The sequence below is a fragment of the Terrapene carolina genome, unplaced genomic scaffold, assembly GCF_002925995.2.
Source record: "Terrapene carolina triunguis isolate 2854851 unplaced genomic scaffold, T_m_triunguis-2.0 Scaffold448, whole genome shotgun sequence".
NCBI classification, from domain to species: domain Eukaryota; kingdom Metazoa; phylum Chordata; order Testudines; family Emydidae; genus Terrapene; species Terrapene triunguis.
In genome coordinates this window covers 553,430-571,112 of record NW_020664799.1, presented here as the reverse complement: position 1 = coordinate 571,112, position 17,683 = coordinate 553,430, and the positions used below count along the sequence as shown (strand labels likewise).

General features: G+C 48.8%; 1 protein-coding gene across 2 annotated transcripts; it reads left to right on the top strand.

Annotated features, from left to right (window-relative positions):
* The first annotated feature begins 403 nt into the window (after positions 1-403).
* On the top strand, positions 404-11,783 carry LOC115271143 (zinc finger protein 250-like). Of its 2 annotated transcripts, none has more exons than XM_029913083.1 (5): positions 404-561; positions 1,266-1,352; positions 2,412-2,538; positions 9,849-9,962; positions 10,333-11,783. In XM_029913083.1, exons 2-5 carry the CDS (start codon positions 1,329-1,331, stop codon positions 11,448-11,450), a joined length of 1,383 nt encoding a protein of 460 aa, XP_029768943.1. In that variant the 5' UTR covers positions 404-561; positions 1,266-1,328; the 3' UTR covers positions 11,451-11,783. The 2 variants fall into 2 exon arrangements, with proteins under 2 accessions (XP_029768943.1, XP_029768942.1); XM_029913082.1 differs by having other exon boundaries at positions 10,297-11,783.
* The last annotated feature ends 5,900 nt before the right edge of the window (positions 11,784-17,683 follow it).

Sequence of the window (17,683 nt, the reverse complement as noted above, 5' to 3'; positions counted from 1 at the left end):
CCACAGGTGCCAGGGCTCAGCGCTGGCAAGCCCTGGCACAAATTAAGCACTGGAGACTAGCCCTGAGGTTTTAAAGGCCAGGTCTAAACTACACTTAGAGGGGTGATTTTCTTAGCGACATTTCTATAGTGCAGACACAGTTATATCAGCATCACAGTGCTTCAGCTGTGTCCCTGCAGCTTATTTTGGTTGGGCAGCAGCTGGTTTAAGCTCTGCTGGCAAAAGCACATCTTTGCTTGTATAAGCTGCATCCCCAGGAGGAGGTCTGCGCAAATCTATCTCTAGTGTAGAAATTAGCTGTTGCCACAGGAGGGCTCTAGATAAAGCTGTGGGAGAGGGCTGCTCTTTCTGCACTCAGATCAGGATATCAGCAATTGAGCTTCCGGGGTGAGACATTAATGACCTCTCCATTGTCATGTACCGGAGCCGGGGCTGAGCAGCCGCCGCTTCTCAGTCGGGAGAGAGACAACGCCCCTCTGTGCCCAGCCGGGGAGACTTTCTCCGGTGACTGGAACCAGCCCCAGGTTCTGCCGACACCAGCCCCTGAGCCACAGACGCCAGGTGAGGGGAGAGACCCGGGGGAAAGGGCTGGGGCCGGGCAGGAAAGTGACTCTGCACCAGCGGCCCCTCCTCGCCCAGCTCTGCTCCCGGGCGGGGGGTCTGCGAGTCCCAGAGCTGCTGCCCTCCCTGATCCCCCCCGGCTCTGCTCCCCTGAGCGCCTGCAGGAGCCGCGCCAGCTCCGGGAGAGCGAACGGCCCGGGCCAGGGACCGAGTCTCCCAGCCCGAGGGGAAGGGAGAAGGCAGGAGGAAGAGACTGGCAGGGGCAGCAGGAGCAATAGGTGGAGAAGGAGGTTCCCGGCTCCCAGCACTGCCCAGCCCCATTCCCTGCAGCACCTCGGGGCAGATTGACTTTCCTGGGGAGGAGCAGGGAGAGGAAAAGCCAGTTCCTGCCTCTGCCTGGTCCCCGCGCTGCTGGGGGAATGTGCTGCCCTGGGGACAGTGTCAGGGGGATCCCCCAAAGCGGCTCCTTTCATCTCTTTTCTAGTATTTGGTTCAGAGACTCTGGTATTGGGGCGAGTGGGGGGTTGAAATGTGGCAGTCCTGGTGGGAGGATCTGGGTCTGCACTGGCATGAAGTGACCAAGCCTTTTCCCACCACCACCGAGTCATGAGCATCTGTCTGCAGGGAAAAGGCCTGGTGGGAATCAGGGTGTGAAATGGCCTAAACCCCCTTCTGAAACCTGCCCCATCTTCTTACCCTGACAGGCTGAAGAACCACATCCGGTCTATTCCAGACTGCACTACCCTCCCGGGGCATGGGGCAGGGACATGGCTGGAGTAGAGTTGGCTCAGGTAGGGCATTCATATTGGAGTTCGTGGAAACGAGAAGAAGGCAGCAAAAGGCTGGGGTCAAACAGGCCCTTATGCTTTGGATACAAACCTGTCCTGGAGGGTTGGGAATCCTCCTGTGGTGTGGAAGGTGAACCCAAGCCCCTGAAGGTCCTGAAGCCATATTTAAACTCCCTTATGGGTAGGGGCTGCTGGGAGTTTCTGAAGGAACGTCTCATTTCTGCTACAGGCCCTGTTTTGGCCCTACTGCTCTTTGGTAGTAGAGACCAGCACAGTTATGTCTGGGACTGTCTGAGCCACATAGTGCAATCAGGGAATCCTACTGAGGATGGCAGCTTGAGCGGGCCCGGCTCCAGGCACCACCCCAGCAAGCAGGTGCTTTAGGCGGCCAACGGAGAGGGGCGGCACGTCTGGCTCTTCAACGACAATTCGGCGGCAGGTCCCTCGCTCCCCGTCGGAGCGAAGGACCTGCCGCCAAATAAGCGCTGGCGGTAGAGCTGCCGCCAAAGTGCCGCAGATCGCGATCACGGCTTTTTTTTTCTCTTTTGCTTTTTTTTTTTTGCTGCTTGGGGCGCCAAAAACCCTGGAGCCGGCCCTGAGCTTGAGGCCCACAGACTACAACTCCCATGAGGCACCAGGGCAGCATTTCCAAATCAAAATATTTCTGGTTTTGGATACCATTTTCCATAGGAGTAGGTTGGTGGGGGGACGGTTTTTTGACCTGCATTTCGGAATTGAACTAGTTCAGATTTTGTCCAATTTTTTTCAGTATTTGAATTTTTACCCAAAAAAATAAATAAATCCTGTTTTCTGCCCCGCTCCATTGATGCTTCTGTGAGTAACGAAAGCAGGGATGGAGCCATCAAGAGTCTGTGGGGTACAAGGAAAGTGGGGTGAGGACCTTTTGGAAGGTGATTCTAACTCTAAGCTAGGGTTCATGGGAACTACACCGATCCCTGCAGGGCAGAATTCAGCAGAGGGCTCAACCAGGTCTCCCGTGATGAGCTGGTGGGACTGTGGCTGGAGCAGGAAGCTTTGAATGAGGGATTCTTGCTATTCCAGGAGCCGGTGACCTTCGAGGAGGTGGCTGTGTATTTCACCAAGGAGCAGTGGGCTCTGCTGGTCCCAGGTCAGAGAGCCCTCTACAGGGACGTCATGCAGGAGAATTATGAGGCTGTGGCCTCACTGGGTAAGGATTCCTGTCGCCTCGGGTACAGCTTGTGACCATGGGGGCCTCTTCCAGTCTTATGTTCTTATAAGGGAGCAGGGAAGGAACCCTGAGCAGAAGCCAGTGCAGGTGCTTAAGAGACCCCACATCTTAGGGATACATTTCATAGTCCCCAGATCCCATATGAGAGACACATCCTCCACATCTCTTCTCATGGGCCAGAAGATTCTGAGACCCACCAGGGATGCTTCTCTTAATATCTCTAGTGATTTGAACAGGAACACGCTCACTTTATTCCCCCAATAGCTCAGTGGTTTGAGCATTGGCCTGCTAAACCCAGGGTTGTGAGTTCAATCCTTGAGGGGGCCACTTAGGGATCTGGGGAAAATCAGTACTTGGTCCTGCTAGTGAAGGCAGGGGGCTGGACTCGATGACCTTTCAAGGTCCCTTCCAGTTCTAGGAGATAGGATATCTCCATTAATTTATTTATTTATTATAAATTCCTGATAGTGGTTTAAACCCCCAATGGTTCCCTGTCCTCTTCTTAATCATTATTATTAGTGTGAGTATTTAGCTTGCAGTAGTGCGCAGAGGTCCAAGAGGCCAGGGCCCCATTCTGCTAAGCACTGTACAAACATATAGTAAATGACAGTCTGTGACCTGAGGAGTTTACAGCCTGAAAAGCTAGTGTGACAGGTGCTGACACACACAGAGACAAGGCACATCTGTGGGATCTGTAAAGAAAATAGAGTTCGCCCTCACAGACTTTGTTTCAATTCAAGGCGACAATATTTCTCCCTAGCCTCTTAGTAATTGTGTCCGACACATTGGTCGGAGATGCCTGCCTTAAAACAACACAAAAGAGAGTGGGTTTATTAGCTGTCAGTGTTCAGGGGAGGCCATCGGCACAGCCTGCTTCAGAAAGAAGACATCATTATAACCATCTAGTCCAACCTGCATCACACAGGCCAGCGAATTTTACCCAGAGATTCCCAATATCTTGTGGTTGAACTGGAGGGTATTTTTTAGAAAGACATCTGGTCCTGACTTGAAATCTCCAAATGATGGAGAACACACCCTGTCCCTGGGTAAATTGTTCCAGTGGTTAATCCCCCTCACCGTTAAACCTGTGCATCTTATTTCCATCTTGAATTTATCTAGCTTCAGCTTCCAGCGTTGGACCTTGTCACTACTTTTGCCTACTAAATTAAAGACCTGACTACTATGTGAAATCTCCTGCCCATGTAGGTGCTTGTAGACCTTTCAGGTAGAGCTAGATGAGAAATCGTTTTCCCGTCTTGTGAAAATTTTGAGATTTCAAAGGGTTTGGGAGTTTTTTTGGTTTGTTTTTTGTCCCATCCGCATCAGGACAAAAAATGAGACCTTTTGAAATTCTGTTGCAGAGAGATCCACCCAGAATAGCTAGAAGCCCAGGCATGAGGGAACTCACCTCTTTTCTAAGATGAACAGTTCCAGTGTTTTCAGTCTTTCATTGTATGGAAGCTGTTCCACATCCTAATCATTTTTGTTGCCCTTTTCTGTACTTTTTCCAATTCTAATATAACTTTTTTGAGATGGGGCGACCAGACCTGAATGCAGTATTCAAGGTATGGGTGTACCATGGATTTATATAGTGGCATTATGATATTTTCTGTTTTATTATGTATCCCTTTCCTAATGATTGCTAACATTCTGTTAGCTTTTTTTGCCTGTTGCTGCACTTTGAGCAGATGTTTTCAGAGATCTGTCTACAGTGACTTCAAGATCTCTTTCTTGAGTGGTAACAGCTAATTTAAACTCTCTTATTTTGTATGTGTAGTTGGGGTTATGTTTTCCAATATGAATTACTTTGCATTGAGTTTCATCTGCCATTTTGTTGCCCAGTCACCCAATTTTGTGAGAGCCCTTTGTAGCTCTTCACAGTCAACTTTGCTCTTAAGCATCTTGAGTCATTTAGAATTGTCTGCAAACTTTGCCACCTCCCTGTTTATTCACTTTTCCAGATCGTTTGTGAATGTATTGAACACCACAGGTCCCAGTACAGATCCCTGGGGAGCCCGCTATTTACCTGTTTCTATTCTGAAAACTGATCATTTATTCCTACCCTTGTTTCCTGTATTTTAACCAATTACTGATCCATGAGAGGACCTTCCCTCTTATCCCATGACTGCTTAGTTTGCTTAAGAGCCTTTGGTGAGGGACCTTGTCAAAGGCTTTCTGAAAGTCCACATACACTGTATCAACTGGATCACCCTTGTCCACCACATGTTTGTTGATGCCTTCAAGGAATTCTAATAAATTGGTGAGGCACAATTTGCCTTTACAAAAGCCACGTTGTCTCTTCCCCAGCTTATTGTATTCATCTATGTGTCTGACCTGTTCTTTACTATAGTTTCTACCAATTTACCTAGTACTGAAGGTAGGCTTACAAGCCTGTATTTGCCAGGGCTGCCTTTGGAGCCTTTTTAAAAAATTGATGTTACATTAACTATCCTCCAGTCTCCAAGCCCCCATGCCCCAACCCTACTCCCCGGCAGGAGCTCGGAAGGGATGGGGAGGACACTTGTTCTGGCCCAGGGCCCCACAAAACCCTAATCCACCCCTGTGCAAGGGTGTTAAATTTAACTACATTACGGTCACTATTACCAAGCAGTTCAGCTATATTCACCTCTTGGACCAGATCATGTGCGCCATTTAGAACTAAATCAAGAATTGCCTCTCCCCTTGTGGGTTCCAGAACTAGTTCCTTCAAGAAGCAGCCATTCATGGTGTCTAGAAATTTCTCTCTCCCTCCCATCCTGAGGGGACATACCCAGTCAAAACAGGGTAGTTGAAATCCCTGATTATGATTGGGTGATCTGTTTTTGTGGCCTCTCTAATCTCCCTGATCATTTCACAGTCACCATTACCACCCTGGTCAGATGGTCGGTAGTATATCCCTACTGCTACACTCTTAGTATTCAACTATGGAATTTCTATCCATGGAAATTATATGGTATAGTTTGATTCTTTTAAGATTTTTGCTGTATTTGACTCTATGCTTTCTTTCACATGTAGTGTCACTCCCCCACCAGTGAGACCTACTCTGTCATTCCTATATATTTTGTACCCTGGTGTTCCTGTGTCCCACTGATTAACATCATTCAGTCAAATTTCTGTGGTGGCTATTATATCAATATCCTCATTTAATACCAAGCACTCAAGTTCACCCCTCTTAGTATGTAGTCTTCTGGCATTTGCACACAAGCAATATTTAGTTGACTGCCTTGCTTTGACGTTTCTTTGTTGTTTTTTTTTTTTTTTATTTTTTTTTTTTTTTTTTTTCACTTCCTACATGTACAGTACTTTATATCCTCTCCTCTTTACTAGAATGAGGAGTATCCTCTTTAATAAATCCTCTCCTAAGGGCTGTGTCTGTCTGGACTGTGTGTTCCTCCTCACCCATCAGCTTTCCCCCAGCCCTTAGTTTAAAAATGCCCCCACAATCTTTTTAATTATACATGCCAGCAATCTGGTTCTGTTTTGGGTTAGGTGGAGCCCATCCTTCCTGTGTAGGCTCCTGTCAGGGTTCCCTCCCCACTCTGAACTCTAGGGTACAGCTGTGGGGACCCTCATGAAAGACCCCCTAAGCTTATTTCTACCAGCTTAGGTTAAAAACTCCCCAAGGCACAAATTCTCCCTTGTACCTTGGATTAGGTAACGCTGCCCCCACCAAGTGATTAGACAAAACTCAGGGAAAGGACCACTTGGAGTTCCTACTTTCCTCTAATATTTCCCCAAGCCCTCACCCCCTTTTCTGGGGAGGCTTGAGAATAAACAAGATGAGCACAAACCAACCTTGGGTTTTTTTAGACCACTAAAAAAACCAAACAAATTAAAAAAAAAAAAAACACTGAAATTTATTAGAAAGAAAAAGGTTAAAAGAAGCACCTCTGTAAAATTAGAATGGAAGATAATCTCACAGGGCAGTCAGATTCAAAACACAGAGGATTTCCCTCTGGGCAAAACTTTAAAGTTACAAAAAAGAAAACCAGGAATACACCTCCCTCTCAGCACAGAGAAAATCACAAGCCAAAATAAAAGTAAGCTAACGCATTCCCTCGCTAGTACTTACTAATCCTAATGGAGTTGGATTGCTTTGCTTCCTTGATCTGTCTCCGGCAAGGACAAAGAACAGACAAAACAAAGCCTTTCTCTCTTTCTCCTCCCCCCACCCTATTTGAAAGTATCTTGTCCCCCTATTGGTCCTTTTGGTCAGGTGCCAGCTAGGTTACCTGAGCTTCTTAACCCTTTACAGGTAAAATGATTTTGTGCCTCTGGCCAGGAGGGATTTTATAGTACTATATACAGGAAGGTTGTTACCCTTCCCTTTATATTTATGACAGCTCCCCCTTCCCCAAAAGGTTCCCCACTTCCTAATAAACCTAAATCATTCCTCCCTACACCTCATTTTATCTGCACATTGAGACCCTGCAGTTCTGCCTATCTAGCTGGCCCTGCATGTGGAACAGGAAGTGTTTCAGCTTCAGAGAGAGGACCTGGACTTCAATCTCTTACCCAGAAGCCTAAATTTGGCCTCCAGGACCTCTCTCCTATCCTTCCCTATGTCATTGGTACCTACATGGACCACCAGCTCCTCCCCAGCATTGCACACATGTCTATCTAGATTTCTTGAGAGATCTGCAACCCTCGCACCAGGCAGGCAGTTCACCATGCAGTTCTCCCGGTCATCACAAGCCCAGCTACCTATATTTCTAATGATCGACTCCCCTGTAACTATTACCTGGCTCTTCCTAATAACTGGAATACCGTGACATCATCTGGAATCTTTTCCCTCTGCTCCAGTTGGATGTTCTCCTTCCCCGAGACTTCCATCCTCCTCAACAGCACAGAGACTGTCAGACTGGGGGTGGGACCGTTCTGCTGTGTCCTGGAAAGTCTCATCTACGTACCTCTCTGTCTCCCTTAGCTCCTCCAGTTCAGCCACTCTGGTCTCCACAGCCCGTACTCAGTCTCTGAGGGCCATGAGCTCTTTTCACCGAGTGCAAAAGTATGCCACCGTAACCCACCCACAAGGCAGATAATCATACATGCTTCATTCAGGGCAATAAACTGGATAGCCCCCACACTGCTGCTGGGCTTCTGCCTGCATTCTTTTTTGCTTTTCCTGGGTTTGTTTGCTTGTTCGTTCTTTGGGGTTTTTGTTTTTGCTTTGGGGTTTTTTGGGGATGTGTGTGTGGGGGGGTTATAGGCCTAAGTTTAGAGTATGTCTGTTAAGTGTAGCTTGCTCTCAGGCTCCCCCTCTAAGTTGCCTTGCAAAACTCCCCTGTTCACTAGCTCCTCTGGTCACTTAGGAGCAGGTTTTTTAAACCCCTCTTTTCCCTGAGTTAGCCTTGCTCCTTGTCAAGGGATCAAAGGATGGCCGGCTAGAGCCTCGTTAGTAAGGTCTCAGCCTAGCCTAGCAGGCCACTAGGCTCAGTACACAGCCTCCAAAACAGACCACACTATAAACATAAATCAAGCAGGCACACAACAAGCTAACACAACAAAGTCACCCCCAGGATCACCTAGTCACTCCTCCTGCACCTGAAGAGCTCCCTCCCATGACTTCCCTGTTTGCAAGGCTCTGATTTGGAGCAGAGACCTGGCTCAGCCCAGTCCCTCTGGGGTGCCCTAACCCCCAGGCTGTGGAAACAATTTTTCTTACGTAGGCCCAATGAATATTTAATTGTTCATTCAAAGTGGAACAGCTCCAATGGGGGAAGTTCACAAAGAGTGAGAGAAATCCGGGCTCTGCCTGGGGTGCAGGAGGTATAGACTGAACTTGCTGCTCTGCTAGATTCTGGCCCGGGACTCGAATCTAGATCCCAGTCACATTCCCTACCCATTGGAATGGATGGGGCTCTCTGACCCTAGGCTCTATCTTGGACCTGAGAAATTGGTTTCCATAAATTGGCATTTTCTGATAAAAAAAATCATTGTGTCAAAAATTTCCTCACCAGCTCTGTTCCAGGTCTTTGCGGTAAGGGCAGGATTCATGTCCTTCCCCTGATTTCCCAGCATGCTTTGGCCCACTCTAGGACATTGACATAGAATCATAGAAGATTAGGGCTGGAAGAGAACTCAGGAGGTCATCTAGTCCAACCCCTGCTCAAAGCAGGACCAACCCCAACTAAAGCATCCCAGCCAGGGCTTTGTGAAGCCAGGCCTTAAAAACCTCTAAGAATGGAGATTCCACCGCCTCCCTAGGTAACCCATTCCAATGCGTCACCACCCTCCTAGTGAAATAGTTTCTCCTAATATCCAAGCTAGACCTCCCCCGCTGCAACTTGAGACCATTGCTTCTTGTTCTGTCATCTGCCACCACTTAGAACAACCTAGCTCCATCCTCTTTGGAACCCCCCTTCAGATAGCTGAAGTCTGCTATCAAATCCCCGCTCACTCTTCTCTTCTGCAGACTAAATAAGCCCAGTTCCATCAGCCTCTTCTTGTAAGTCATGTGCCCCAGGCCCCTAATCATTTTCGTTGCCCTCTGCTGGACTCTCTCCAATTTGTCCACATCCTTTCTGTAGTGGGGGGCCCAAAACTAGACACAGTACTCCGGATGTGGCCTCACCAGTGCTGAATAGAGGGGAATAATCACTTCCCTCAGTCTGCTGGCAATGGTCCCTCTAATGCAGCCCAATATGCCATTAGCCTTCTTGGCAACAAGGGCACACTGTTGACATAGCTACCAGAGTGAGCTACATTTCCCAGCATGCCCTGCTCTTGGGCAAAGACATCTGAGGGCGACTGCCTGGAACTCCCGGAAGCCATCTTGGCCCATCACTGGCAAGCAGAGCGCCAGCTTCTCTGGAGCTACTTGTACCATTCCAGCCTCAGGCAGAAAAGCTAAGGTCAGCAGTTGCTTCCTTATTCATTCCTGCTCTTCCAGTTCAGTGACTTGGTCTTTTGACCAAGCAGCCTGGAACTGCGCTGGGCTGACCAGGTTCCCATTGTACACCTTAAAAAGTCTGTCCACTGTTCTATTACACTGTGAAACGGGCAGGTGGATTTTTACGCCCCAGGGACGTGTGTGTGTGTGTGTGTGTGTGTGCGCGCACGCATGCATGCATGGGGGAGCCTTAAATGGACTGCAGAGGACCCCGTTTGTCTGCCACTGGATGTGTGACCCTACAGAGTGGGTCTCCATGAATATTTTCCAGTTGCTTTGTCTCAAGCGCCCCCTCGCCCAGCAAAGAAAGGGGCTGATATGAAAGCAGAGAACTGTCTGCATGAGAAGCACAACATGAATACCAGCCTCAACCTCTCCCATTTTCTACCACGGGCAGGGTTTCCCGTTCCCAAATCCCTTGTGATCTCCCAGCTGGAAGGAGGGGAGGAGCCGTGGGTCCCAGATCCCCAGCGCTCTGAGGACAGGGAGGTCCCAAGATGCAGCCACAGAGGTGAGGATTTAGTTAAACTAACTTGGAAACCATCCAAGCCTTCGGGAACTCCCCCAGTTCTGCCTCGTCTCAGCCAGGTCAGGATTGTCCCCAGCAGGTGTCATATCCTCATGGCGGACGCAACTCAGCGCTTCCTGCCCACCCTGCCTGAGACATGCTGGAGCTCCCTTCCCCTGTGTGCTCAGATAGGCTGCGGGGATAGGCCTGGCCCTCCTCTCTCTCCTCTGGGAGGACGGAGGGTTTGGGGAATCAGCTTCTGATTTTTGACCCTCTCAATTCCTTTGTGACACTCCCTTTAGCATCCCCATTCCTGACACTCCCTTTCTGCCCGCAGAGGCACTGACTCGTGTCTGGATTCTCTCGATTGCAGCTGCCGAGGGGATGGTGAGGGAGGAGGAGGAGAGGCCGCAGCAGGACACCCCTGAGCAGCTGCAGAGCCCTGGTCAGGGAGCAGCCTGTGTGACTGAGAGCGGTTCAGGAAGGCAGCAGAGAAACTCGCCCTCGGAGTCGGAGTGTGAGCGAGGCACTGGGCCGCACCCCGTCCGGGGCCCATCCCCTCCCTGTGGTGGAGCCGTGGAGAGTCAGGGCCAGGCCAGGGAGCGGCCCAACATATGCAGAGAGTGCGGGAAAGGCTTCCGGCGCGGCTCAGACCTCACTAAGCACCGCCGGTCCCACGGCGACCGTCCCCACCAGTGCCCCGAGTGCGGGAAAGGCTTCCCTGTCCGCTCGGCCCTGGCCACCCACCGGCGCATCCACACGGGGGAGCGCCCCTATGCCTGCGATGCCTGTGGGAAGCGCTTCGGACAGAGCTCCCACCTCATGCAGCACCTGCGCTCCCACACAGGGGAGAAGCCCCACCGGTGCCCCGAGTGTGGGAAGAGCTTCCGGGAGGGCTCCACGCTGGCCCGGCACCGCCGCACCCACCGCCAGGAGAAGCCCCACACCTGCCCCCACTGCGGGAAGGGTTTCCACGAGCGGTCCAACTTCGCCCGGCACCAGCGCACCCACGCCGGGGAGCTACTTCCTGCCCCAGAGGAGGAGGGGAAGTCCTTCATCTGCCCCGAGTGCGGGAAGGGCTTTGGCCGCAACGCCTACCTGACCCTGCACCGGCGCGTGCACACAGGAGAGCGGCCCTATGCCTGCGCCGACTGCGGGAAGAGCTTCAGCGCCAGCTCCAACCTGACCCGGCACCAGCGCGTCCACACGGGCGAGAGACCCTACCCCTGCGCCCGCTGTGGGAAACGCTTCTCCCAGAGCTCCACCCTCTTTGTGCACCTGCGCACCCACACCGGGGAGGCACCCTACCGCTGCGCTGCCTGCGGGAGGGGCTTCAGCCAGAACTCCACCCTCCTGACGCACCAGCGCACCCATAGGGATGGGAAACCCTGCCGCCAGCCCCCGGGAGCCTGTGCCAGGGACGGGCCCTACCTGGGCAAGTGCTGTGTCAGTGACCCGCTGCTCCAGAGGCACCAGAAGACGCACCTGTGATGGGGGACCTGGCCCCACCCAGAGGCATGGTAGAGCGCAGCCCTGAGGACTAGCCCAGGGTCAGTTTCTTGCTCTGCCACAAATCACTTAGGCCCAGATCGTCAAAGGTATTTAGGCTCCTGACTCCTATTGATTTAAATGGGCTTTAGGGCCAGATTTTAAAGGTATTTGGGTGCTTAAAGATGCCTAAAAATTCAGTTCCAAAAGGGAACCAAAAAAAGTAGAAATTTCCCATGCAACAAAATTCCATCATGTTCTGGTTGTGACTTTATATGTTTATACACCTCTACCCCGATATAACGCTGTCCTCGGGAGCCAAAAAATCGTACTGCATTATAGGTGAAACTGCATTATATCGAACTTGCTTTGATCCGCCGGAGCGCGCAGCCCCGCCCCTCCGGAGCGTTGCTTTACCGCGTTATATCCAAATTCGTGTTATATTGGGTCGCATTATATCGGGGTAGAGGTGTGTGTATATGTGTATATATATATACACGCGCACACACACACACTATATATATACACTAAACAAAAAACAAAAAATCATTTTAAAAGGAAAATCAAAATGGTCCCTCCCCAAAAGGTAGAAATGGAACCTTTCAGCCTTCTAGGCATGTTTCAATCTCATTTAATTTTTCCTCAATGAAATTTCATCAGAACTAATCCATTTCTCCTATTTTGACAGAATGCCCCTTCCAACAGAGAACCATTCCTTCCGAATGTTTTTGGCTAGCTCTAGTGCTTAACCTCCTCTGGTGCTTTCGAAAAATCCCTCCAGGTGCCTATCTGCAGCTTTAGGCACGTAGGTACCTTTGTAAACCTGGCCCTTCGTGTGTGTGGGTTTCAGTCCCCCATCTGTAAAATGGGGTTATAGCTCTGCCCTGCCTGACAGAGGTATGCAAGGACAAATGCACTGAAGGTTGTGAGGTGCCCAGATGCTACAGCGATGGGAGCTCTCTCAGCATCATAGATAGGTAGCATGGGGTTAGTGAACTGCCATTGAATTTCCCTGGGATTTGGGGGCCTAAGTCCCTTAGGTTCCTTTGAAAATCTCAGCCCACATTGCTTAGGAGTATAAGGGGATTGGTGTGTATTTGAGTTGGGGAGGGAGTGGCTGCCTTAGGAAGCAGGGGTTGTGGTGAAGCAGCTGGGACTACATGAATGGATTGTTTGTCTGGGATTGCGAGGAATTGGGAGCCAAAGGGAAATTTTATTTTTCTTAAAGCCCCAAACTACCCAAAGTGATGACGGCCTCTGGTTCTCTGGGGTGGCAGGAGGGGGGATAACAAGGTAGCTGGGCCATCTGGTGTATTCCCCCCGCCTCCCCTCCCCGCCCTCCACCCCCCTCCCTCCCCACACACACATACATTCTGGGCAATTCCTGTATTTTGGAGCTCTCCATAGTGATGGACAAAAATCCTGTAGCTCCCGCTCCATGCAGCTGGTCACAAAACAGGAAATAGCATTCACAAATGTGTTTCAAGGGATGTTTCCTGTTCTTTCACCCATATGCAGAGTCCAGACCAAGGGCAAAGCCCCACTTCAGTCCCATTTGTGCTCTATTTTGAGGGATTAAGGGGGATTTAATACCCTCTAACCCAGGGGTAGTCAGTTATTTTTTCTCAAAGTCCAAATTTCTTGGTCAAGGTATAGTCAAGGTCCAGACTCAAGGGAAATTAATTTTAAAAATTCTAACAATAATGATAATAAGTAAATAACATTTTGGGATCTGTTCAACGTGTCTGGTGGTGGAACTTTTGAACAGATCCCAAAATGTTATTTACTTATTATTTGGCCCATGGTCCACCTATTGACTACTCCTGCTCTTAGATAGATAGATAGATAGATAGATAGATATCTATCTATCTAATCACATTAAAGTTGGTCAGAAACTGGGATTTCCCATGGAAAATTATAATGAAAATGAGGGGGTAAAATGCTTTTGTTGAAATTTTTCACAGGAAATTTCAACTTTTAAATGCAAAATGGAAATATTTCAATTCTGAAATGACACCATGGTGCCTCATGGGAGATGTAGTTTGTGTGTTTCTTGCCCCCATTCTCCTTTATGGGCCAGGCTCCTTAATTGGCCAACATCTCCCATGATGCCTTGCTGAGGGAAGGTGGTGAATCATGGAAGTCCCATGGCCACAATGCATCATGGGAGATGAAACCCAGCTGGGGAACCCGGCCCATAGAGGAGAATGGGGATATGAAGCAACTGAACTACAATTCACATGAAGCAACCTTGGCAGATTTTCCAAATCAAAACATTTCATTTTGAGGGAGCTCAGGGTTTTGCTTTTTGTTTTGTTTTGTCTTTTAGATGAAAAATTGATATTTTCCTCAGAAATCAGATATTTTCCTTTTCATGAAAAATGCGTTAGTCAAAATTCAAATTTCCATCAATAAAAAGTTTAGACAGCATGTGTTTTAGCCAGTCGTAATCACCATGCATATCCCTCTGTCAGTCTAGCTGTACTTCATATATGTATTTGGTAATATATAGGTGGGGAAAACTTTCAGTCATCTCCTTATCTGTAGTCTGTCTCTTTCTCTGTTTTGTCTTATTTAGATTGTAAACTCTTTGGCACAGAGACCAGGTCTTTCTATGTGTTTATGTAGCGCTCGATGCATTGGGGCCCCAGTCAGAACTGGGCCTGTTCATTGCTACTGTAATACAATTAATAAATCTTAATTACTTCAGTTTAATTATGAATCATGCTTGGAACACACAGAGAAGTGTGTGTGTATGTGCGCGTGCGAGCAAATGTAGGCTGTGAGCAGGACGTAAATGGTAGAGCTGGACGAAAATTTTTGGAGAAACAAAAAAAAATAGAAAAGAAACCAAAACATTTTTTTGACAGTTTTGGAAATGATTTTGATTTTTGGTTTGGAAAAACATTTTGTTTCGTAATTTCCTTTAATTTTTTTAAATGTGAAAAGTATTGAAATCAGAAACCTTGTTCAATCCAAAACAATTTTTTCTGACTTTTCAATTCACTTAAACTTTAAAAAAAATTGTTTTCAGGTTGACCTGATTGTTTTTCCTGATTTCTTTCGGAATTGCCAGTGACCCGAAAAGTCAGTTATTCACCCGGATTTAATAAGCAGAGCCTGGCTCTCATGCTGATCCTCTGCATGAGGGGAATTTCAGTCAGTGTCTATTAAATAAGTAAATTTTATGGCACAAATACTCAGCTGGTGCACTGAGTCCAATGGAGCAACACCAATTTAAACCCAGCTGGGGATTGACTGTAGTGGAGATAGGGCTGATTCACACCAGCTGGGGCCCTGGCCTCATTTACTTCTGTGGGGGCTGTGGACGAACACATGTAGCTAGCTCTAGGTGAACCCAGGTAATGCAGGCCAGAGGAGATAAATGTCTTGATAAACCCCATTATCCTACATTAGGTAGCTCTAGCTATGGTAAGCAGCCTCATGGACTCTCCTCGCTGATCCTAGATACCCATATAATGATGCTACTGGCAGGGGTCAGCTGTAGGTTTCCAACGTGGGACCTCACCCCAGGAGCCTATAGTGCCTGAGCTAAAGCATCATTAACTCAGTTACCCCTTTTTGGCCCAAGTTGGTAGCCAGTTTTTGGGGTCCTGTGAGTTGCTTCTACTAGGAGGAGAAATTAATGATAGAGTCAGGTGTTTCTTTGATGCAGTCCTGCTTATTTGCAAAGAATGCACAAAGCCCTGTTTTCCTGAACACAGGAGGAATCAAACAACAGGAGACAGTTTCTTTGATCACAGCTCAAAGGCTCTTTCAGCCAGCACTCTGCCCAAAAGCTCTCCCTTGGCTTTTCTCAGGGCCATGCTTGCAAGTGCTCTTTTTAGCTGCCTCCCTGGCTTTCTTGCTGCCCTCTCTCTCAGGGCATGGCTACACTTGCAGATGTGGAGCGCTGGGAGTTAAACCAGCCTTCGGAGACCACAGCAGGGAAAACGCTGCTATGTGTTTACACTGTCAGCTGCAAGCGCACTGGCGTGGCCCCATTAGCAGGTCTTGCAATGCCACAAAGAGCAGTGCATTATGGTAACTATCCCAGTGTGCAAGTGGCTGCAATGTGCTTTTCAAATGGGGCGGGGGGGTGGAGTGTGACAGGGAGCATGTTGTGTGTATATGAGGGGAGAGACAGTGTGTTTTGGGGGGCTGAGAGCATGTCAGCATGCTGTCTTGTAAGTTAAGACAGCAGCAGACCCCCCCACACACACATATACACACACACTCACAACAGCAGCATTCCACACTAATAGCTTGCTTTGTCCCGGAGCAGATAAGCAGCCGGCTGTCAGAAATGGAGCTTTGAAAGGGCATATCCACATTCCTGTAGTCGATTTCAAAACAATGAGAAGAGTGGCCACTTGACTTCAGGGGATTATGGGATGTTTCCGGATGCCAATCACAACGCAGTAATGCAACACCTCGTTCACACTGATGCCCGGGCTTTATGCTTTTCGTGGAGGTGGATTACCAGGAGCGCTCCAGCTGCAGAGTCCAGGAGCGCTACGTGCCTTGCCAGTGTGGACACCTAAGGAGTTAGGGTGCCTGGGGCTGCTTTAATGCGTGCTAACTTGCAAGTGTAGCCAAGCCCTCAACTTCTGTGGTCTTTCTGCTGCTTCTCTTCCAGACACACAAACCTTCACAAAACAATAGCCAGCAAAACTTCTCCACAAAGCTCAGTTTCTGGGTGGGGACATGTACTTTTGTTTTGGGTGGAGGCTGCTATTGTTTCAGCTATTCCATTCCATAGAGGAGCTTCATTGTTTCTGACATTTATCCCAGTTGAAGGGTGGCTACACTCACCAGCTTCACTGAGGTTTTACCCCACCCATAACAACCCAAAAGAAGCAGCAGACTCTCTAGATGCAGTGTAGCCACTAAGGGGGGTCAAACAGCAGGGCTGGATTAGCTTGTGTTACACCCACATAGCAACAATCACTGTGATTTTTCTTTTCTTCTTCAATCAGCAGCTGGACAGGAAGCGATATGGACTTGCCCTGGTGGTCTATGTCCTTGTGACCACCAGAGTGCTATAAGAGAAGAGGAAGGGTGGTCCAACGGTCCAGGATCTAGCTTAGCACTTGGGAGACCTTGGTTCAATCCCTTGTGCTGCTACAGCCTCCCTTTGGGCAAATCCCTTAGCCTTTCTGCACCTCAGATCCCAATCTGGATGCTAGCACTCCCCTCCTCCCAAGTGTGTTGTGAGGAGAAACGTACTGAAGATCATGATGTGGACCAGATAAATACATGAGGCTGACAGAATGTCCTATACGTAGGAGTGAATAAAATAATTCTAAAGAAGCCCCTCAGCCAGGCAAAGAACAAGGTAACCTGCTGCGGAGGTGACCTGTGTGGGGGAGGGAAGCTCTCTTCCTGATTTTGAAATTTGGCTTGGTACAAAATTGGAATGAAAAATTACACACACACACCCCTGAATTGTTTCAGTTCAATCAGCACGTTTCAAAATGTTTCACTGTGAAAATGTCAAAACAGGATGTTTGGAATTTTTGTTTCTGGTTTTATTCCAAAATGAAATTCCAGAGGATATGGAACCACATATTTGGAAGTCAATAGTGAAGATAGGCATCAGAACGATTTACCAAGATTGATTTTTTTCAGATAAGCTCTAGCTCAAACTGGAATTGGCCTGTGTCACGCTAGATTGGAGGTCAGGCTAGATGGGTTTAATGGTCACGACTGGCCTTGGAATCTATGCAATGATTCCAGTTGTTTCCCACTGAATACTGGATGGAAAGGGAAAGATGTTGGAAAGAACAGACAGCAGATAGTCCCTGAGACGTTCCCCTCTGTAACCCCCCCTGCTGAGCACAACTGCATGGAGAGCCCATGAGGGGGGCGGGGGTGCTTATCACAGCAGGGTCCTGGCCCAGCCAGCCTAAGAAGTGGCGAGTGAGTGTCAGCATCCCTAAAATTCTCCTGTCCCCAGCCGAGACGCTGCTCAGGGGCTGGCTAGCACATCTGGAATCTATGCTATGAAGGCAGAGGAAGAGAGCCACCGTCCTTCCCTTAGCAATAACCTGAGTCCTCTGGTGTTACTGGGTACCACAACATTAAGACCCTCATCTGCTGGAAGCTGCTCGCCCAGGTTCCTGCAGCGTCCGCACCTCCGGTCCTCCAGGGAAGATCTTGGGGTGTACAGGAATGAGTAGGGCGATGAATCTCTGAGCCTCTAGTACCCCTCACTGGACACTGCTGTGGAGGGG